Source organism: Rhinolophus ferrumequinum, chromosome 3 (assembly GCF_004115265.2).
Source record: "Rhinolophus ferrumequinum isolate MPI-CBG mRhiFer1 chromosome 3, mRhiFer1_v1.p, whole genome shotgun sequence".
Taxonomy (NCBI): domain Eukaryota; kingdom Metazoa; phylum Chordata; class Mammalia; order Chiroptera; family Rhinolophidae; genus Rhinolophus; species Rhinolophus ferrumequinum.
In genome coordinates, this window is record NC_046286.1 from 11876923 (window position 1) to 11897548 (window position 20626).

Below are 20626 nucleotides of genomic sequence, written 5' to 3' on the forward strand. Positions count from 1 at the left end.
CTGTCCAGTCGGCATGCACACAGGGTTAGTGGGCTGACATTCCCCCAGCACTCATTTGTTCTACCTGGGGATTCCTGGCTATCGGGCTAGTATCAGCAGGGGCCCCTAACAAGACAATTAAGGCTAATAACAAAGGGCCTAATTAGCTGCAGGAAACTGCTGCTGGAACAGTATCCAGAGGAAAAACTGTTCTGAGCGTCTGTTGCTGGGAAACAGCCTCTGGACTGTGGCTAAATTTGGGGGCGAGCTACAGCGAACCCAGGCAACTGAAAAAGAGACTTGGAGACAGACGGTTTGGGCACAGCATCTTTTAAAGAGGGCCGTTCCCTCTTCAAGATTTTAAAAACTTTTATTGACGCTGTTGTTAATGCAGTTATACAAGAAAGACACGTGCACTGTAGGAAAAAAAAAGACTGTTTTTATACCAGACCTTCATTTCCGTGAAAGGTTTTCCATAGTGGGTGAAGGCTGAATATATTTTTAGGGGTGCAGGGTGAAGCAGGCTGCTACCAAAGTTCCCTCTGGAAGCACAAGGAAGGGAGGCCTCAATGTGAATGTATAACTTGAGCCTGGTCCGCTAACCCTGGTCTTTACAAGTGCGGTGTCAGGCAAAGCAAGAGAGTAAGTGTGAACTCAGTTCCTGCCTTTCAGAGGACCGGCTAAGAGTGCCTGGAAAATGATATCACATGCTGTGTTTCTTGCAAAGTATTCTCTTGAGTATGTAATGCTGTCTCCTCATCAAACGGGGGCAGCTTCCAAGACGGAGAGCAGGCTGCCCCCAACTGAGTGGGTGTTTATTTCCTCCAGGTCTCCCTAACTCTGACTTAGGTCAGGCTTCAGGAGTACTTGGGCTGTGATGGGGTCTAATAGTAGCTTCTGTTGAACACCGGCCAACACGCCCAGCGCCGGTTCTGACGCCCTCTGCACTCTGCACCCATCTGCAGGAATGACCACTTGAATGGAAAACCAAGGATGCTGCAGGCTCTAATCACAAACAGGCATCCTGACTCCCCAAGCTCAAGCTCTCCCCACCCAATCCAACTGCCACCTGGGAGCCACTGCAAACAACTGCTACCCACACCTGGGTGGAGGCTGCTGGGAGAGGGCTGGACCAAGCACCTTGGTGTGGATTAAAGCGTGTGGGGAGCCACTGCGACAGCACCTTCCTCTGGTCTTGGCAAGCCGCTCCAAGATTTGGGCGAGCCAAGACACTGCCCACCCACACCAGTGTCTCTGCTGGGTCCCCTGCGTCAGTCACTTTTTCCTTTTCTTACTGAACTGCTCGGGGTGGGATGGGAAAGGGAAGGTCATGAACAAAGTAAGGAACGTGATTTTCACAGGCTTCTGTTTCTGTCTCCCCCTAACTCGCAGCCTCCCTCCCTGAGCCCAGCCTTTTCACCTTCCCTCCAGGACACAGATAGGCCTAGGAGATCTGACTTCTCTCTCTGGACAGCTGGGAGCCTGAGGAGTGCTTCTAGCGCCAGGAGTCAGAGCTGGGAGTCGGGGTGGGGTGACACTGGCCACAGCCACAGAGTTGGAAGCCAAAAGACATCCACAAGATAGCATTCCTGGTGACGAATTGAACTGACAGACAGTCCTCCTAGAGAGCAGCCCAGTGGGGCTTGGCACAAAGGCCAAGGCAGAATGGGGCCACAGAGATGCGATCCGTCAACCCCCCAGAACCAAATAAGGAGCATGAGAACGGGGCAAGGAGCCCGTGATGGGGTACACTCTGTGGTTTCCCCTGTGGCTTGGAAGGGAAATGTTAAGCGGATGGAGTCTGGACAGACTTTGGAGACCAGTGACCTCTGCCCTTTTTGCTCATAATTCCAGGAGGTTCTCTGGGGCCCAGTCTGTGATCACTTCCTGGAGAAGGCAAATGACTGATAAATGTAGGCGAGCACTCTTTTCTTGGGGAGACACAGCTAGCAAGATACCAACCCCCCACACCTCTGCCCCACCTCTCTTGCCTCCAAGGGTTGAAATGATTCCAGGAAGCAACCCCGTTCTTCCTGGTCTGCCTGTAGGGGAAAGGGCCAGGGGATGGGCACAGGATTAGCTAGGAACCCCCCACCCCAACAGATCAATTCATTTTAGCAGAATTAAAGGCCCTCGAATTTCAAAGTTCCTCGTATTATTTTAGTGTTTTCATTTTGTTTTGTTTGGGGTGGGGTGGGGGTCTGCTAGTCCTTAACTTTCTGATCTTTTGTTTTAATGTCATGTCACACATAAAAAAATAATATTTGCTTGACACACTGGGAAGAACTGGAGGGGACTGGGGTCCCAGATGAGGTTGCTCACAGCTGGAGCTGAGCAGCCCAGAGGGCCGAGGGCAGCTGTATCTCGCAGCAGACGGTTCGGAAGCGCTTTCTCATCTACCGTCTCACCCGCTATGCAAAGAAGCTTGAGACAGGGTTTAATGGATGGTAGATGACACTCAGAATTAGGAGAGGATCGAACTGCAGATTAGGGAGATCTCTTACATCTTTCTACCCACATTCATGGCAGATACCAAGCAGGAAACGATGGAGACAATATTAAAAAACCGCTCCTTTAGGCCACTGATGGATTTCTTATCCTTTGTCCATGTATGTGTGATGTGACATACAAAACGTTAGAAACTAGTGGCCTGTGTGCTGACAGTGACCCACAGGCAGACATCCTGGGCTTGCTGTGCTCAGGTGACTAGCTTGAGGCCTTCACCCTGTGAGGACAGGCAGGAAGGTCAACTCCTAAGAGGAGCACGTTCAGTGAGGCCAGCGATGGAGGGGACGAGATGCCCACGGAGGACGCGCCAGTGTTTGTAAAGCAGCCCTCCGCTTAGGCCTACCTGGCTGCCTGGGCCAAGGACTGGAAAAGGTATTACTAGGTCCCCAAACCCACTCAAGTATTTGGCACCTACCTATGTAGGGTCTGCTCGAAGCACTAAGGAAACCTGTAAAGGATTAATGACCAAGGGGCCCTGGAGGCCTCATCCCCTCTGAAAGAGAGACCCCGGCAGCTTCGTGGTGACCCTCAGAACGGACGGGTTTGCCAGTTCATGGAAATAAAAACGCTGACCTCAATTTCATTTGTCATCTCTTAGGGTCCCCAACCTGTTTCCTTCTTTTGCATGATTCTTACTCCATTCAACGCTTCTCCCTCCCTCTTTTTGGTGATGCCATCGTTAACCCACATCCTCAGAAGACACACGCGTGTGGAGATGTGTATGTACCACTGCTCCTCTCAGTGGGATCCGCTGTTTAACAACTGCCTCCTCCGTACACTCCACGCTGCATGAGGTAGGACTCTGTCCATGTCTGTTTCATCTTAGTGCTTAGCACAGTCCCTTGTACACAGGAAGTACTCAATAAATGTTTGATAAATGAATAACAGTAGCCTCCAGGACGTGCCAGGCATGGGGCTACCTATACTATTTCTAATCGTCACTGCAGAGATGGAGTACGAGCCCCGTTTTCCAGGTGAGGGAACAAAGACAGCAGAAGAAGGCCAAGGGTGAACACAAGAGTTGAACCATGTCTCTACTGCTTCTAAAGCTGAGGGGCTGCTGTTCAGTGTCGTTGTCTCTGTGTTGTACCCTCTGTGGCTCTGTACCCCGATGCAGTCTCGCTGCCACCCGTGCAGGCATTGTCCACTATCACCCAGCTCTTGGCATACCCATGAGGGACAGGAGACCAGCCAACAGACCAAACTACCCCACCAGCGATGCCCCAGAAGGCCTTGAGATCACAAGTGGCGATTAGGACAGCAAACGTGCTATCTCCTGTTAAAAAGCGACACAACCAAACATGCAAACAAACCCCTCCCAGGAAGCAACAGGGCACAGGGCTCCTGGCAACCTACCGGCATAGTGGTAATTGGCTAAAGGATGACATTTTAACCTGACTGGTTTCCGCAGCAGCAGCATCTCCAGAGCAGCCTGCAGACCCATGGGAGAGAAAAGGCCAGAGTCAGTAATGGGTCTGTGTGTCCTGGGAAGACCGCCTACCTAATGGGGGGTCAGCAGGGCAGAGCTCAGGGTTGGGGGTGCTGGAAGGAAAACCAGAGGGAGAGTCCCCTAATTGGGGTTCCTTTCTGGTCAGCACCCAACAGGGCTTGCTCCTCTAACTCTCCCCCAGCTCATGACTGCAGCTCATGCACCAAGCCGGGAGAGTCCGACCCCACTCCCTGCTTGGTGATGGCCCCAGCCTGAGAGAGATGGTAAGACCTCCTCTGAATGGAGGCTGAGTCTCTGGGGAAGGACGCTAAGGAAATGAGTGGGTGATTTGTAACTGTGCAGAAAACTCATGTTCCATTCCAATGGAACATAAACAGCTGTATTAGTGACGACTGTATAAGATGCTGTCCTCGCAGAGAGCCTCGCTAAATAAACCCTTTCAAATCTACCTTCTTCAGCCTTATTGACTTTTTTTTTTAAAAAAGTTGAGCAGTGGATGCCTTAGGGGTAGACCAAGGTCTAGAATCTTGCTACTCCAAGTGTGGCCCACACACCAGCAGCGTGAGCCTCTCTGGGTGCTGGTTAGAAAGGCAGAACCTTGGGCCCCACCCCAGAACTCCTGAATAAGAACCTGCATTTTAACAAGAGTCCTTGGGTGCTGTGTGTACACGTTAGGTCAACAAGGGCTGCTCTGCAACACCAATCTCCAAGGGTTAAGGAGAGTTCTCCAACATTCTAGAAAATCCTTAAAGGGTACCAAATAATCTCAGGAGAAGGTAGAACTGGGGCATTTGCTTCCTTTCACGTTTTCATAAAATCAAAAAGGAAAAGGTAGAAAGCTAGATCTGGTAGAAGAATCATGTATTGACTAGAGGGGAAACAGGTTAGTGCTTGAGTGATCTCGCCAGGAGTCCAGGTTGAGGAAGCAAATGGTTAGCTCTGATTCTGGGAAGATGGCGCCACAGTTCTGGTTTGACCAAAGAACTGTGTCGAGGATGGAAGAATGAAGCAAACACTTCATCTTGGTTAAGGGAAAAAAATGTTTCTATGGACATCAACTTTGGCGGATTTCCAAGGTAATCAGCAGAGCACGATGGGCTGTTTTAGACCAACTACCTCCATTACTGGAGATGTTTTATGATGTAAAAACACAAGATTGCTTCAAAGTAATTCTAATTTTCCAAGACAGGGGTGCCCCTAATTATTACTCATATGTTTTAGACCAACTACCTCCATTACTGGAGACGTTTTATGATGTAAAAACACAAGATTGCTTCAAAGTAATTCTAATTTTCCAAGACAGGGGTGCCCCTAATTATTACTCATATGTGTTAAGAGAAGTTCCACTGGAGGTTTTCCGGCAGTTTTTAAAATCCTGACCTACTCACTGAGATAAGGAACATGGAGGCATGTTGACTGGTCATCATCTTATGAATTGGTTATATATGGTATGCGGGACAAGAGACACTTGGGAAAATACTTCTCAGAATTCTGACATGCAGAAAATGAACTGCGAAGCCTACTTTTCATGGTTCCTTACCATCACGTCACCTTTGGCCTCGAAGAGAGAGTGCAAAGCAAATTCAGAATTGGTCCCTCCACCTGGCAATGCACTTGAACAGCAAAAATTCAGGAGATTCTCCACTGTTGGGAACAAAAGGCCACTGCATTAGCGAGAGCTCAGTATCACGGAAAAACACACAGATCCTGGAGCCAGACATCCCTGGGAGAGAATCAAGCCTTCCCCTCCCACTTCTTCCCACATGCCAATACCTCTTTGCTGGAGGTCATGGTTTTCCAGCTCCGGCCAGGGCTTCCAGACCAGTGTGGCCTTGTGTGTGTCCTGGGCCAGGGCAGAGACATCCTGGAGTTCTGGGATCTCTGCTTGGAATCTCAAACCAATGTTGATGCGTCTTTAATGACAACAAGAAAAACAACAGTGTGGTCTTCAATTTGAGGCCAAGGGTAACTGACAGAAACTTGAAAAAGAAGGAAACCGGTTCCTTCTGCAAGAAGAATGTCGGGGCATTTCCTCACAGTGTGAGCCTAAGATTCCAGGCATGGCCTTTTCACTGGGATAAGGAACAGCTTTAAGATTGGGGAGAAAAATTAAAAAAAAAAAAAAAAGATTGGGGAGAGATGCGGGAAGGAGCAAGAGAGAAGTCAGCCTGGGGCTTCATAGCTCTAGAACTGAGAAACAGAGGGTGCCAAGTCCAAGAGAACAGCTGCCCAGGACATAACTGATGACACCATTTAACCAGGAAAAAAATGGGACAAATACAAAGTGCTTATTTCATTTTTTTAATCCGTTTCAGATCACTTTCGCATGAATTATGCCATCTTAACTTCACAAAGACCTGTGGTGTAACCAAGGCAGTGATAATTATTCCCATTTAATAGGTGAGTTAACTAAAGCCTAGAAAGGTTAATTTGATTAAGATCAAATAACAAAATGGTGCAGGAACTCAGGTTTTCTGATTCCTGACTCAATCTACTCATCACTCTACCATAGGGTCATTTCTGTGCTTATCCATGAAAAGAACTACTTTCCTCTCCTTTTATACCCCTCACCACCCACCCACTACTCAACAAGCCTGTTTGGAGGACTGGCCAAGAATCTTAGGGAGGGGATGGGGGAAGCAAGGACATTTGAAAGAAGCCTCATAGAGAGCTGGGCACCGTAAGAGAGATGCCTCAATGTCACTGGGGATGTGAAAACATGTGGCCACAACCCAACTGGCCTACGGAGCCGGAGATGGGGATGCCCTAAACACAGGGCTTCGTGCTTTACTATTTAGACTTTGGCAAAGGTCTCAGAACACCGGCAATGACCAGGAAACAATGGTACTCGAGAAATACCATGATCCATGATCCTGTAATTTCTACAACTTCTCCCTCAGTGGACACTCTGACCCCAGGAGTAATAACTCCACTTCTCAAAGCTCCTCATCCCTTTCCTCAGCTGAGGCTTAGGTTCTCAAGAATAATTGGCTTTTCCTTACGGTTCAACATCAATGGTATGCTCTCCAGGCCCAGGGGTGACTGTCACATTGCTGCCATCGATGCTGTCTGAAGCACAAAAACCAGAGGTCACTGGTCAACAGGGAAAAGGTGTTGAAGAAACTAAAACAAATGAGCAGTTACCTACACAGTTACATTAGGGCTCTCGCCTTTCTGTCCACCCCAGAGGTACTCCCAACTGTCTGCGAGGAGCTGGATGGAGTGTGGTGCCAACTGGCTTAGGGTTACCCATTTCTCTCCTCCGGGTAAGGAGAAACCAGCTGTCCCACTCTGGCCTGCTAAGCTGTATTGTTTCTATGAAACTATTCTTGCTCTAGAAAGAGAGCCTGGCTATAGACTTCTCTATCCTTGATTTACTTATTTTATTTTTTAAAATAGAAACGTTTATTTTTTTTTTGGGGGGGGGAATATTGGGGAACAGTGTGTTTTTCCAGGACCCATCAGCTCCATGTCAAATTATTTTTCAATCTAGTTGTGGGGGCGGGGGGAGGTGCAGCTCACTGGCCCATGTGGGACCCGAACCAGCGACCTTGGTGTTATGAGCACCGTGCTCTAACCACTGGGCAAACCAGCCACCCACTGGTGGCTCAGCTCCAAGCTGAAGGTGTCATCTTCAATCTTAGTTGTGGAGGGCGCAGCTGGGAATCCAACCATCAACCTTGTTGTGAAGAGCTCCCGCTCTAATCAACTGAGCCATCCGGCTGGCCCCGCCCCCCCATCCTTGATTTTTATACAGGCTTCGTCTTACTTATCATACCTAGTCCTTTTTGAAGTCTACTTAGCACATTTATTTTGGGTGTCTTACACGATTATCCACAGCAGTCTTATTTAGTGTATGCACACTTCAACTGTTTCCTTATCTCAAAGAGACTGTAATTATCGCTTTACGGGTTTGTCTCCCCAACCAGACTGTGATTCCCTGAGGATAAATACACATTTAATTCTAAGTATTTCTAGTATATCTAGTACAGTGCCTGGTACATAGAGCAGAAATGCTACAGAAGTTTGTGGCACGAGACAACTCAAGAAAGTGAGACCTCCCAGGGTAGTGCCCAGCACAGGCAGGGGTGAAATCCCGGGGACCCCCGAGGAGGAGCAGGGGGCAACTCACTGGAGCGACACAGCAGCACTCGCGGTGTGGGCGTCAGGGGCGTCAGAGGCAGCTGGGGGTGGGCGCCGGGGCCGTGCCCCGAGATGAGGACATTGCTGAAAAGCCCCGAGCCCTGGCGCACTGGGCTTAGCATGGGCGGGGGCGTGTAGGGGGGCAGCTCGTGGGCGGGGTCCAGGAGCAGGTGGTCCCCCAGCACGCGCGGGGAGCGCAGCTGGCTCTGGTACAGGGTGGCGCCCGAGTAGGAGGGCGCAGGGTTGGGGTTGTACGAGGGCGGTGGCGGGATGAACAGCGGCTCTGGCCGGTGCCGGAACTTTTTCTTCTCAGGTACGATCTTGAGCGGCTCTTCAGCTTTGGCCACGCCAGGCTGATGCTTCCGGGGAATGTCCTATAATGGGGACAATGATCTGATTCAAACACGAATGCGTTCCTCACAGACCGATTCCACAGGGTGAGGGAAGGGGGAACTTTCATTCTCACGGGGACCCCCTTCCACTTGTCTGACCCCAGCATCCTCTGCCTTAAGAAACAGCCACATCCGTTTTCCGACAAGGCAAGTTCTGGTGGCTTGACCAAGAGAAAACTGGTTTTGGAGGAAATCCCTACCGTCTGCAGAGACATGGGGTTGGTAGGAATACTGGGTGGGCCAGAAAGAAGAAATTCACATTCTTTCTTGCTTATCACTGCATTCCCATCTGGTGTGTGGAATCCAGCTGAGTGGGCCCTTTAATTCCCCATTGCTCCCAGGGGACAAATATCAGGGACAGAGAACACATGCTCTGAGAAGGGGACAGAATAACCTATCAGGGAAGCTGGGCAGAGGCTGTGGGGCAGGAAGAGGAGGGTCAGGCCTCGCCAAGGCTCCCAGGGCCAGTGACCCACACTGGGCCTTCCTTTGAGGTAACTTGAGGGCTGAGGGAGAGCCCTCTTAAAAAGCCCAGCTCATGTGCTCTCCTAATAACGGATCTGGTTCACCTCCCCCCTCAGCACCCCTCCACTACTGCTCCCAGCAATGGTGGCACATGTGTAGCAAGCCCTTTTCCTACAGTGACTTCCTGTCAGGGGGGTTAGTTTATTTTATGGCAGCAGAACCAAGTATAGTCTGGAAAGAAGATCTAGTAATAAGTAAACATATGCACGTAAATAGATAAGCAGGGCATGCCGAAGCCAAACAAACAGACTTGGGTTGTGTGCCAGCATCAGCCCAGGAAAACCACAAGAGCCACGTGTGGCTGCAGAGGCAGCTGTGAAGTTGGGAGAGGCTGAGGAGATACCTGCAGGAAGGTTCTGGGCAGTCTGTGGTAACTTCCCAGGTCGTGCAGGACAGTGCCTGTCACAACTGCAGTCCTTGGCAATTCCTGAGCCCAGGGTGGCGCCTGAGTAGAAGGCAGCAGGGGTTGATGGGAAGGGCTGGTCATGGTCATGTGACCAACTGTCTCCAAGTCATGTGACCTGCCCCAGTACCCCTCAGTTCTGGGCTCCTTTTCCCTCTCTCTCTCTGAGCCCCTGCTGCTGCCTTCAGCACTGCAGGCTGCCCTCTCCTCTTTCTCCCTCAGCTTCATAGTCTTCTGGATGCTGTCCCATCCCCTAGGAGGGGAGTCTAGGAAAGCAGGGAGGTACGTAAACGAGGAGGGGCAGAGGGCTCCTAGGCTCCCCAGCTCACCCTCCTTCACCACAAGAGGGCTATTCACCCCCTGAAGCTGAGGAAGACAGAGGGGACTGAGGAGAGTGGGGAGAGGATGCACGTGCTCCCCAACTTGGGGAGCAATCCCAAAACTTTACACCCTGTTCCTAAGTGACTGATGAGGTCATCTGAGCACATGCTGACCTCACACGTGACTTCAACCCTGCACCGGAATCCAGACCTCTGATCACAGGTCCAAAGGTACCTTTTGGGCTCCTTTACTTGAGGTCCTACTACTCCAGTGCTAAACCCAGATTTTCGGATCCTCCAGGCAAGGCTCTAAGACCCGGGCCACAGAAGCCACCCAGAATGTCAGACCTGGATGTCACTTGAGAGGACGCATTTATAGTGTTCTACCCCTAACAAGCTATTATTTTTTTTCTAATTTATTTATTTATTTAAATATGGAATGCTTCACGAATTTGCATGTCATCCTTGCGCAGGGACCATGCTGATCTTCTCTATATCGTTCCAATTTTAGAATACGTGCTGCCAAAGCGAGCACCTTACCGAGCTATTTAGATTCTGGAGGCAGGGCTAAGCACTGAATGGTTTTAAAAGCTCCCCATTGAGTCCAACCCCTGATGGACTGGGGAGAAACTGAGGCTCTGAGAAGAGGAGGGTGTCAGCTGCCTGTGTCCTAGCGGGGTACGAGCAGTGTTGGAACTAGAACTCAGGGCTCCTCTACAAATATTTTAAAACATTTTAAAAATATTTAAAAAATGTTTTAGATATTTAAAATATCTTTAAAAACTCAAAGATTTTAATTTCTTTACATCAAGTGTCACGTACTCAATCCCACCTACATGCTTCCACTTGAGCTTATCTCCCCACTTACGATGGTCTCACCCTTTCCACAAAGCCAAGTTCATCTCCGCCTTCAAAACCCTGCTCAGCACTCCCCTTGTGATGATCTGAGCAAACTCATACCAAACTCCCTTGCCTCTCCCTAGTTCCTACTCTAGCTACCCATGTGTATCCCCTCCAGCTACACCCAGGGCTGCCCTGGTCTTTATCTGTCTTGAATTGGGGTGGGTACGCTGCCTGGGGCTTCGCCTCCTGTGTGACTCGGAACCATCTCTCACAGCTTCAGGCTGCTGAGTTCTCCAAGGGCAGAAACTGTCTCTCCCACCAAATCAGGAACTTGCTGGGCAAAGAGGGAGTCTGGCTATATCATGTCATCTCTCTGCCTGTTGCTGGCCTTAACCCTGCCAACTTATGAGAATCCTCACCCCCAGAATTCTCCATCAGTCTCTCCTCTTCTGAGGCTTTGATATTACATAGAAAATTTAAAAAAAGCTCTTTCTGGACTTTTCTCTTCTCTTAATTAACCTCCCTACTCCTGATCTGGCCCTACCCCACCTTCATGCGTCCTAGAACCCCAGCAACCACCTATTCTTGGACAAATATGACCCAGCAACCTCTTGTGAGGAGGGGACAAATCTGATGTAATCAACAATGTGGGTTACAGACTCACTGGGGGAGGGAGGGAGGGAGGGAGGGAGGGAGGGAGGGAAAGAGAGAGAGAGAGACAAAAGAGATAGAGATCTCTGTTTCAGAGCCAAGCTGAGCTACTTGGGTGAAGTACTTGGAATTTGAGAAAGAAAAAGAAAAGTGAGCAGTGAGTAAGAAACACAAATCTCTTTGCTTTCCTGAGATTGGGGGTGGGTGTTTCTCAGTGGAATTCCTTTGGAGACCTTAATGAATTAGGTCCTCCAAGGGTATTTACACAGATGTGATGCTGAAAATATTAAGCATCTGGTATGACCGACCATCAGAATGGATGCCAAGGCTATTTACTGCCTGAAGGGGTTGTATCTTTGGTTGTTGAATTTGGGGAGCTCTGGAGATGCTGTGGGAGGAGCCAGGGTCCTGGGCAGTAGCTACTTATTATCTGGGCTAATACTTCTATATTTCAATAACTGTGATGACCAGTGATCATCTCCGTTTCAGTGCGGGAACACCATCAGGTCTCTCAGGATCTAACCCAGACCATTCGCCTGGTAGAGTACCAGGTGTTTCCTGGGTATCGAGCAGTGTGGACAAGGATGGGATTCCCCAGGCAGCCTTGGGGGCTCAGTGCTGAGAGGCCAACCCCTCTCTGAGCTCAGGCCAGGGACCCTGGGATGATGGTCTGTCCCCATCTCCAAGAAAGCAAAGGGATGTCCCCACCCCAGGCAGGTGGGGCAGAGCAGCAACTCACAGCAGGCGTGCAGGGGACAGCCCCTTGGGGTGAGTGTGGGGGAGAGAGGGTCATCCTCACGAGCACGGGCATCTCGTCGTCCGACATCGAACTGGCTGGCTTGTCTCTGGCGGAGGGGGCAGCAACGACGCTGTTGGCGAAGCCCTGAGAGCCGGGCTTGGGTGCGAGAAGCTTGACAGGGACAGACACGGGCATGACCATAGGCGTGAGGCTTTCTGCCTCGGGAGGGAGCGGCGGCGGCGGCGGTGGCGGCGGAGGCTGCAGTGGCTGAGGCGGAGGTGGCGGGGCCTTCTCTCCTTCCTCCTACACAGACAATAAAGGCTTTCATCCCGGGCTGAGAGCAGCTCTCACGGGGGGACGCACTGGGCTTTTCCTGGGAGCTTCCAGGACATCATGCGTGGGTGACAGAGGACCACGGCACGGTGGTTTCCTTCCTGCAACTCGGGGTTCCTGGGCTTAAGGGACGCCAGTCGGCAGTGGACACCACCACGCATTCTGTTGTCTCAACACATCCTGACCGTGCATCCTTTGTGTATTAATACAAATCTTAATAGTTTTGGTGGTGGTCACGGCTTTTCCAGTAAAGGATATGGACTTATCATCAGAAAGGAAAACCTAAGCTCTTGTGGAGGACCTTTTCGTTCTATGGGCCTCAGTTTACTCATGGGTCAAACGGAAGGCAAAGCTCTTGTATCTGGTTATGGTCAAGACACGGCGTGACCTGGGCAACCTCAAGGTTTGGTGAACAGAGAGTTAATCCCAGAGACTTACATCAAGAGCAACAACGTTCAAAGAATTGAGGAAATTCTTTGAATTTTAATCTAACTCTACTAAAACTGAATGGATATCCTACCTTGATAATCGTGAGGGTATTTAAAGATCTTTGGAAGTTAGAGTCTTAAGACTAGTGCGCTGGGGAATAAACGAGCAGGCTGACAGCCTGGCGGTCACATTAGCTTTCCTTGGCCATTGACTATCGATCTGGAAGGCCCCAGTGATCTTGATCTTGGGTGCTTCAAGCAGCCAAGTTAAAAATAATATCGCATCTACATGTTTTCTTGGCTGTCTTCTCCAGGAGGTGGGGGGCTGGGATCCCCAAAAAGGATTTTGTAGCACCCGTTTTTGATCCTTGTTCACGAGGCCAGTAGAAGTGGGAACTGTTTGACCTGACCGGCTCACAGCATCAAAGCTTAAGCCTTCCCACTGGGAAAGGACTGTGCCTCCCAGGTGCCCTCACGGGGCTCACCTCACTCTTTGACGGCAGCAAAGCAAAGCAAGCAGCACACGGCCTGGCAAGGACAGGGGCTGGCTCCTGCTAACCTGTTTGAGGCTGGGGGAGGCCCTCATTCCCCCGTGGGACCGCATGTGGCCATTCAGGGCAGGTAGGCTCTTGAACTCCTTCAGGCAGATGGAGCATGTCAGCTTGTTCTTGGCATCAAACTGCTCCCCAAACACTCCTTTGGCTTGGCCACTGCTCCAGGGTAGGGCCAAATGGAGAGGACACACACGTTGAGGAAGGGGAACAGTGATTTACTGCAAAACCTCACACCCCACAACAAACCCATTTTATTCATCCAGTTCTCCCAGGTCCATGGCCCCACTTGTATCACCCCAATACCCTTCAGGGTACTATACCCAATTTACAGATGGAAAACTGAGGCTCAAAATGGGAAAGGGCTTGTTCAAAACCATGTAACAAAATGTCCTTCATTCAAGGCCTTCAGGTGCTAGGTTCTTCCCACCTATGGCTTATTACCCTTCTAGGGTCAGCTTAGGTGTGCTTCCTCCAGAACCTTCTCTTAGAGACATGTGTCTGAGTCCTCTGTTTCAGTTTCCAGACCACACGTTATAGCACTCTATCAGTTCTGGCTAGGTCTTTATTTACCATGCCCATGAGGGGAGGAAAGAAGTCTGAACTATTTTCACTGCGTCATTCTCAAAGATGAGCTCTATGCGTGGCACACAGTAGGTACTCAATAAATACTCACTGACCGAATGAACGGACAGTGCACAGAACATGGGCTTTGGAGTCAATCCCAGCGTTGCTACTTACTTGATGTGCAACTTTAAGCCGAGCTTCAGTTTTCTCATTTGCAAAGTAATAGTAATAACAGCTAACAGTGGTTGAGGACTCACTCTGTGCTAGGCTCCTGGTAATCATTAATCATGCCCATCCTCACTGGGTTACTTCGTTACAGATCATATAGAATGCCTAGCACACAGGGAGCACTCAAACACAACAGCCGCTATTATTATTCCTATCAACTTCTTTGAGGAATTGACTTTGAATTTGGAAATGAATCATGAGAGACAACCCAGGAAAACCTCCCAGTCTCCTGCAATACCAACAAGCCTCCCTGTACCCATCCTACCTTGACTCAGGGGAACCTGGCTGGGCTCTGCCATCTGGTAGGTGCATCTAATTTTGAGCCATGCAGGACACCGAAAGAAAGAAGCAAGAAAAAATGTGTTTCTGACGGGAGGAGTCCTTGAGCAGCAGAAACCCCAGCACTGCACTTCCAGGACTCTGCCCACTCTCCGCCTGACACTGACCATGCTCGCAGCTGCTCGTGCCCTCCCTCTTCCACACCTCACACTTCTTTCCCTTGACTGCTCCCTAACTTGAGACCATGGCCCACTCCAGGAACTGCCACCAACCACAAGCCCAGCAGGACTCAACCCCCGACTCGTTCCTTCCGTTCTCCCAATCCACCCACTCTGTGCACAGACAGGCTCCATTCCCGTGAGACACACACAATAGAGAGCAAACAAAATAGCATCACGCCAGGGGACCTCCTGCTGGAATTCTTTTCCAGCCTGACCATGTCATCTTATTCTTATATCACAAAGGCCCTCAGTTACTACTGGGCCTGAGGCCCAAACAAAACAGAACTAAGGGGAGTTCATCTCTAGCCATCAACCTCCATCAGAGCCCTCTCTCCATCTAACCTGGTCCTTCTATTCAAGGTCCCCTCCTCCCTTGACCATGCTGTCACATGACTGTAGCACTCGGAACAAGCCAAGGCATGAACAGTACCCAGCACACAGTAGTCTATTTTGTGGTCAGATACATTTGGGAAACAATCGAAGTTTAATAACTGTGGCCTACGGGCTGAACCTGGCCTACAGACGTGTTCTGTTTGGGTACACTGTCGTTACAAGTCCTGAATAAGAATGCCGTTAGATGGGGCATCTGCTCTCCAGGCCACCACAGTTGCCACCACTCCTATTGTCCCATAGCAGGCCATTTTGCTTATTCACTTTACCTGCCTGGATCCTGTGGGCAGCTAAGGTTTTCATTTCTGCACCTACGTGTGTTCTTCTCTTTGGGAGACTCAGAGTGCACATTAGAATGTTAAAGGCACTGAGAAGCCCTGCAGCATTGTGACCTGATTCATTTTAAGAAACCCCAAATTTATCCACAGAACCTCCCCAACCCCCTCCCAGGTAACATACATTAAACATTCTATGGAACTCCTGAGTAATACTTTGAGAACTGCTGTCATAATGTGCTCTCCCTTGCAAACGGGGAACAATTTCACAGGGCATACCCTGAGGATACAGACCCAAGGGGGACCAGACACTGCCACTGTGTGGTCCCTGACACTTGACTCAAGGCCTTGATCGTCACATGCATCATTTAGGACCTGATGCGATGCTTTAGCCATGCCCTTAGTGAGATTAGAAGCTCTATGGGCAAAAGACTGAGTCAAAATTGATTCTGTATTGCAAGTGCCTGGTATAGACACATGTGCCAAGTGGCTGGCACATGTAAGTTAACATTTATGGAATGAATAAAGAACACAAGGGTCGAAGGGGATGGACAGAGGACTGGACACTGCATATACTCAGCCCTGGTTGGCCCTGTAGCTGAGGTACCAGAAGAAACTTCCATTGTGAGAATACCTGGGGCCACATGGCACTGGGAGACAGCTGCTGGTGCTGAGGCCCCATGTTGTTGAGGTGGATCCCACTGGGGGACAGGAGCGGCCGATGGGGGAGGGCACTGCTGACCCGGTTCAGGTCCGAGCTTGCTGGGTCTCCCATTGCTGTATCAGGAGGCCCCAGGTCCCCGTGGGAGCTCAGCATGGCCTGGGTCTGCCTGTCGCTTGGGTACGTCTTGGGCTGACTGTCCTCACGCTGCTGGTGCTGGGACAGGTGGCTCTGCTGGTAGAGGGGGTGGCTGTAGGGCTGTTGGGGCTCCTGGTAGTAGTACTGGGGCATGGAGCCCAGTTGAATCAGCTGGACAGCGTGCGCCTGCTCTGGGGTGTACTGGTGGGGGTCCCTGTGATAAGAAGGGGGCTGCAGGTGCATCTGTTGCTGCTGCTGCTCTTGCAAGTGCTGCATCATGGGTGGGGACTGGTAATACTGAGGTATCTGCATCGAACCCTGCCGCTGCTGCAGCTGCTGCTGCTGTTGTTGGGGCTGCTGCTGCTGCTGCTGCTGAGGCTGTGGTGGGCGAATCTGCTGCTGTTGCATTTCCTGCATGGACATGCGCTGCTGCCCAGCTTGCTGCTGTTGCTGCTGCGGGTAATACTGGTGCTGCTGCATCTGTTGCATGTGCTGGGATAGCATCTGTGGGGCCTGCAGTGGCTGTCCTCCCTGCACTGGCATCTGAGCCAGCGGCTGCTGGTAGTCGTAATACAGGTGCCCTTGGCTAGGGTGCTGCCCGACCTGCAGAGCTGGTTTGGACAGTCCACCAGTGAAACCAGGGTGAGGCTGCTGGGGCACCTGCTGGTAGCGAGAAGAGAGAGCTGGTGCTGGGGTCTCCATGGGCTTCTGGGACAACAGCTGGCGGAGGGCACTGTCAGGGGCTCCATCCATCACTGCTGACTGGGTGTGCAGCACCTGGGCCATATTGTTGACCTGGATCCGCAGGTTTTGGTTGGCAAACACCTGGGTGAAAGAGTCTAGCTTGTGCAGGACACCGCTGGTGAGCTTCTGGGTCCGGATCTCGCTGGCCTGGGAGTAGGTATATTGGTAGCCATCGGGGGGCTCGGCCTGGGCTGGGGCCCCCCACATCATGTTTGAGTTGGTCAGGTTGCCACGTAACTGGACATGATTTCCAGGCCCTGCATGGCTTCCCCATCCTCCCTGCCTTGAGGTATCCACCTGGCCAAGGTTTTTGGAGCCAACAGGCAAGCCTAGGCCATCCCGAGTGTCTTGAGGGAAGTGGGGGGAAATGGGTGATGCCTGAGGGGCCTCCATTCCAGCCCCCGTGACTGTATTCCCATAGTTGTGGTTCAGCCCGCCGTGGATGCCAAGTGGTGGCTGTTGGTAGAAAAGGTTCTCACCACCGTGGGCCACGTGGTTGGTCTTGTACAGTTGCTGATCTCCCATGGTGCCTGCCTTGGTTGTGAAAGTCCAGCCACAAGACCATAAAAAAAGGTCAATGAAACAAATCCAATAGGACTGAAACCCTGAGAAGGTGAGAGAAACTGTCCACACTACTCCACGGCTGACATGTCTGTGAACGTGGCTGGAGCCAGGTGTTCCTGTTGGCCTGTACCACTCATGTACAGACTGGGGAGTTTTACATCCTCACCCGGGCTGAGGTATGGACCAAACACCACCGTGGTGAACAGATGCCGCTCACACCTGCAAGACAGATGCAAAGAACAGGAAGGATTTACGTGGATGTTTTGCAATGAGCGATTATATCTACCATGATCAGTTACAGAAATAAATACAAGACAGGAGTCTTGATTAGAGACAGCCAGTTTCATACACGCCATACCCTTTATACTGATTCTACACATCTTGACCCTCACGTGAGATGGGACCCTCTCACTTTCAAGCCGTTGCCCAATGGCTTCTTAGCTTATTGATTTGTTAATTCAATTGTTTTGCTCACTGGTTAATTCATCGATTTTTCTGGGATTCTGCTATCGAAAGCCCAGCATTATTCTAGGATCTGTACATATGAAGAAGTTTAAGACATTCATTAATCAATGTATCTGCTCAACAAATACTTAATAGACGCCTACAAAATATAAGGCACGTGCAAGGAAATGATTGAGACATGGGCCAGCTCTTGAGAAGCTTATGGTAAGAAAAGGTGATGGGTTATCCTTTTGTGAGGGGTGTAAATGTCTAACTATTAAATTGTTTTGTACACCTGAAACTAAAAAGTAATTTAAAAAAAAAGGACAAACAGGAAAAGAAAAGGTGATGGGTCACATGAGTAAGCACATGACATCAGGGAAAGAGATGCATGTGATAAAAAGGTAAAAATTATAGATATGGAATCTCATAGACTGGAGAGTGTATATTACTGGCAGAACAGAACTGGAGACAGTTTCAAGGAGGAGTAACGCACTTGTCAGTTTGCCTGTTAGGTCAACAGTTACCTGCTTCCTTCTGGCCCCTGCTCAGGGAAACATCTGTGCACAGAGCTGACCACCTGGCTAGAAGCCTATGTGTGGCCTGGCACAAAAAAACAGGCTGGGCCAATCCGATTCTGTCTCTTAGAAACCTGAACTAGGAATTTGGAGACACTGGGCTAGTCTGGTTTGAGTCCATACAGATTCTTTCGGGGACTTCAAACTGAGGTGTGCAAACCCTTGGGAGTACTCTAAGACTTTCTAAGCGCTATACATGCATTCAAAGTTTTAGGAGAAAGTTTCAAGAGAATCAATTTCCACATCTTCAACTTCCATAGAAACTCTTATCTAGAACTGATGGGTGCCAAAGGTGCAAGGTGTTCTTTTATACCTGCTCTTCCACAAAGCCGTCCTCCTTTACAAAAGAAAGGCAAACCTCTTACCCATCCCATCCAAATCTCGCCTGGGTTTACTGCCCCAGGGATTAAGCCAGTGGTCACCACAGAAGAGGACACTTAGAAAATTGAGAAAGCAATTTTAATGTGTACTATATCTTTTTTGCAAGCTGGGTTTTTTCCCATTCTTTATTATTATTATTATTATTATTATTATTATTAATAGGAGGGCCAAACAGAAGTAATTAAAATATAATTGTTTGTGATCACTTATCAGTTACAGAAATAAATACAAGACAGGAGTCTTGATGAGAGACAGCCAGTTTCTATGTGATTTTTGGCATGTAACTCAGAGGCAGATCAAGAACTGAGAGACTAACAAACTTGTATTTCTATCTAGTTCACTAGTTCATTTCTATCTAGTTCATTTTTATCTAGTTCTACCTGATTCACTAGTTCATGTGAATCAGGGTTTTCAGTGCACACAAATGAAAAAAGGGAAGACAATCAATGCGGCTCCTTGTCTCATGTCTCATGCAATAAATAACATTCTTCCTTGGATAAACAAACAAATTAAAGAAATAACCCAGTACCGGCAATATTCTATTTCTGGGACTGGGTAGTAACTGCACAGATGTGCTCACTCTGTTGTGATAACTCAAACTGAACATTCTGACCTGGTCACACATAGATGCGTATGTTGTATGTCAATTATGTCACTGTGGTCTAACCCCTCTTACCATCTTGTCCAACGTAGGCCCTTCCCTCATGCTACTTCCTCTGTCTAGAACGTTCTTTTACTCTTTTCTCACTTGGCCAACTGCTACACATCCTTCAAGTACGACCCTAACTTTTAGTTCTACAAAGAACATGTTCTTGCCCCCAGAATCTACTATATTCCCTGCTCTCATAGTTCCATGTACTTCTCCTTTCGGCATTTAACACAATGAAATTCAAAATATTAATTGTGGAATAAAAAAAAAAAAATTAAAAAAAAATCATCTAGCATCACCATCTCACTAAGAGATGCATTTTCAATATAATTTTAGTTTTTATGGTTATTAATTATTTATCCAAATTAGTAGTACATTTATGTGGCTTTGATCAATTGCATACTATTAATAATTGTAACGATAAATCAAACCAGAAGAAAAATTTTAATACTTAGAGCTCTATGATTTCAGGAAATTAAAAAAGTTTTAACTTCGTATAAAATTGTTAGAGAAATATGATAAACAAATGAAAAAGTTTTAATCATAAATATATATATATATATATATATATATATATTACATTACAAAATTCCATGGGGAAAGTGAAACAAATAAAATTTTAAGAAGAAAAAGGAACACTGGCTATTAACAAAGAGAGCGCTCATGCATTTTTAAAAAGGATGATGGTGGGTATTTATTAGGCTGCTATGATGTTTAGATGCTACCAGGTAAATTTAAAACAATGATGTAATAGTTTTTACTTAAAAATATCAATGTTCAGGGGTGCCAGATGATTTAATTGGTTAGAGCGAGCTCTTAACAACAAGGTTGCCGGTTCAATTCCCACATGGGATGGTGAGCTGTGCCCCCTGCAACTAAAGACTGAAAAGGGTGACTGGACTCGGAGCTGAGCTGCACCCTCCACAACTAGATTGAAGGACAACTTGGAGCTGATGGGCCCTGGAGAAACACACTGTTCCCCAATATTCCTCAATTAAAAAAAAAAATCAGTTCACAATATACTAGGAATTGCCTCTTCTACAAATGTATGATTAAAAATGTAGATGTAAGCTTAAAAATATGTAAGGGGGCAAACAGTTTTACAAAATCCTTTTAAGGGGGCTCTTAAGCAGAAAAGTTCAAAGACCACTGCAGCAGTCCCCCTCCAACTAGGAGCTAGCCTGAGTTGGTCTCTGACCCTTTCTGAACAACAAGAGGAGACAGACAAATTCAGAGGGAGGG

General features: G+C 48.8%; 1 protein-coding gene and 1 non-coding gene across 16 annotated transcripts in view; both read right to left on the bottom strand.

Moving 5' to 3' along the window:
• The window catches only part of TRERF1 (transcriptional regulating factor 1), a 193525-nt gene that overhangs the window by 18735 nt on the left and 154164 nt on the right, over nucleotides 1-20626 (bottom strand). For 11 of the 15 annotated variants that reach the window (XM_033103429.1, XM_033103440.1, XM_033103439.1 and 8 more), the window contains 9 exons: nucleotides 15860-17551; nucleotides 14326-14372; nucleotides 13274-13424; nucleotides 11954-12256; nucleotides 8070-8454; nucleotides 6940-7006; nucleotides 5711-5850; nucleotides 5478-5581; nucleotides 3844-3919 (listed from right to left, as the gene is read on the bottom strand). In XM_033103429.1, the coding sequence (XP_032959320.1) occupies nucleotides 3844-3919; nucleotides 5478-5581; nucleotides 5711-5850; nucleotides 6940-7006; nucleotides 8070-8454; nucleotides 11954-12256; nucleotides 13274-13424; nucleotides 14326-14372; nucleotides 15860-17293 (2707 nt within the window). In that variant the 5' untranslated portion in view covers nucleotides 17294-17551. The remainder of the gene's footprint in view (nucleotides 1-3843; nucleotides 3920-5477; nucleotides 5582-5710; nucleotides 5851-6939; nucleotides 7007-8069; nucleotides 8455-11953; nucleotides 12257-13273; nucleotides 13425-14325; nucleotides 14373-15859; nucleotides 17552-20626) is intronic. The other 4 variants (XM_033103438.1, XM_033103436.1, XM_033103443.1 and 1 more) reach the window with 2 other exon arrangements.
• On the bottom strand, nucleotides 10149-10255 carry LOC117020943 (U6 spliceosomal RNA). Its single transcript, XR_004422768.1, has one exon. It is a non-coding gene; the product is annotated as a U6 spliceosomal RNA (small nuclear RNA).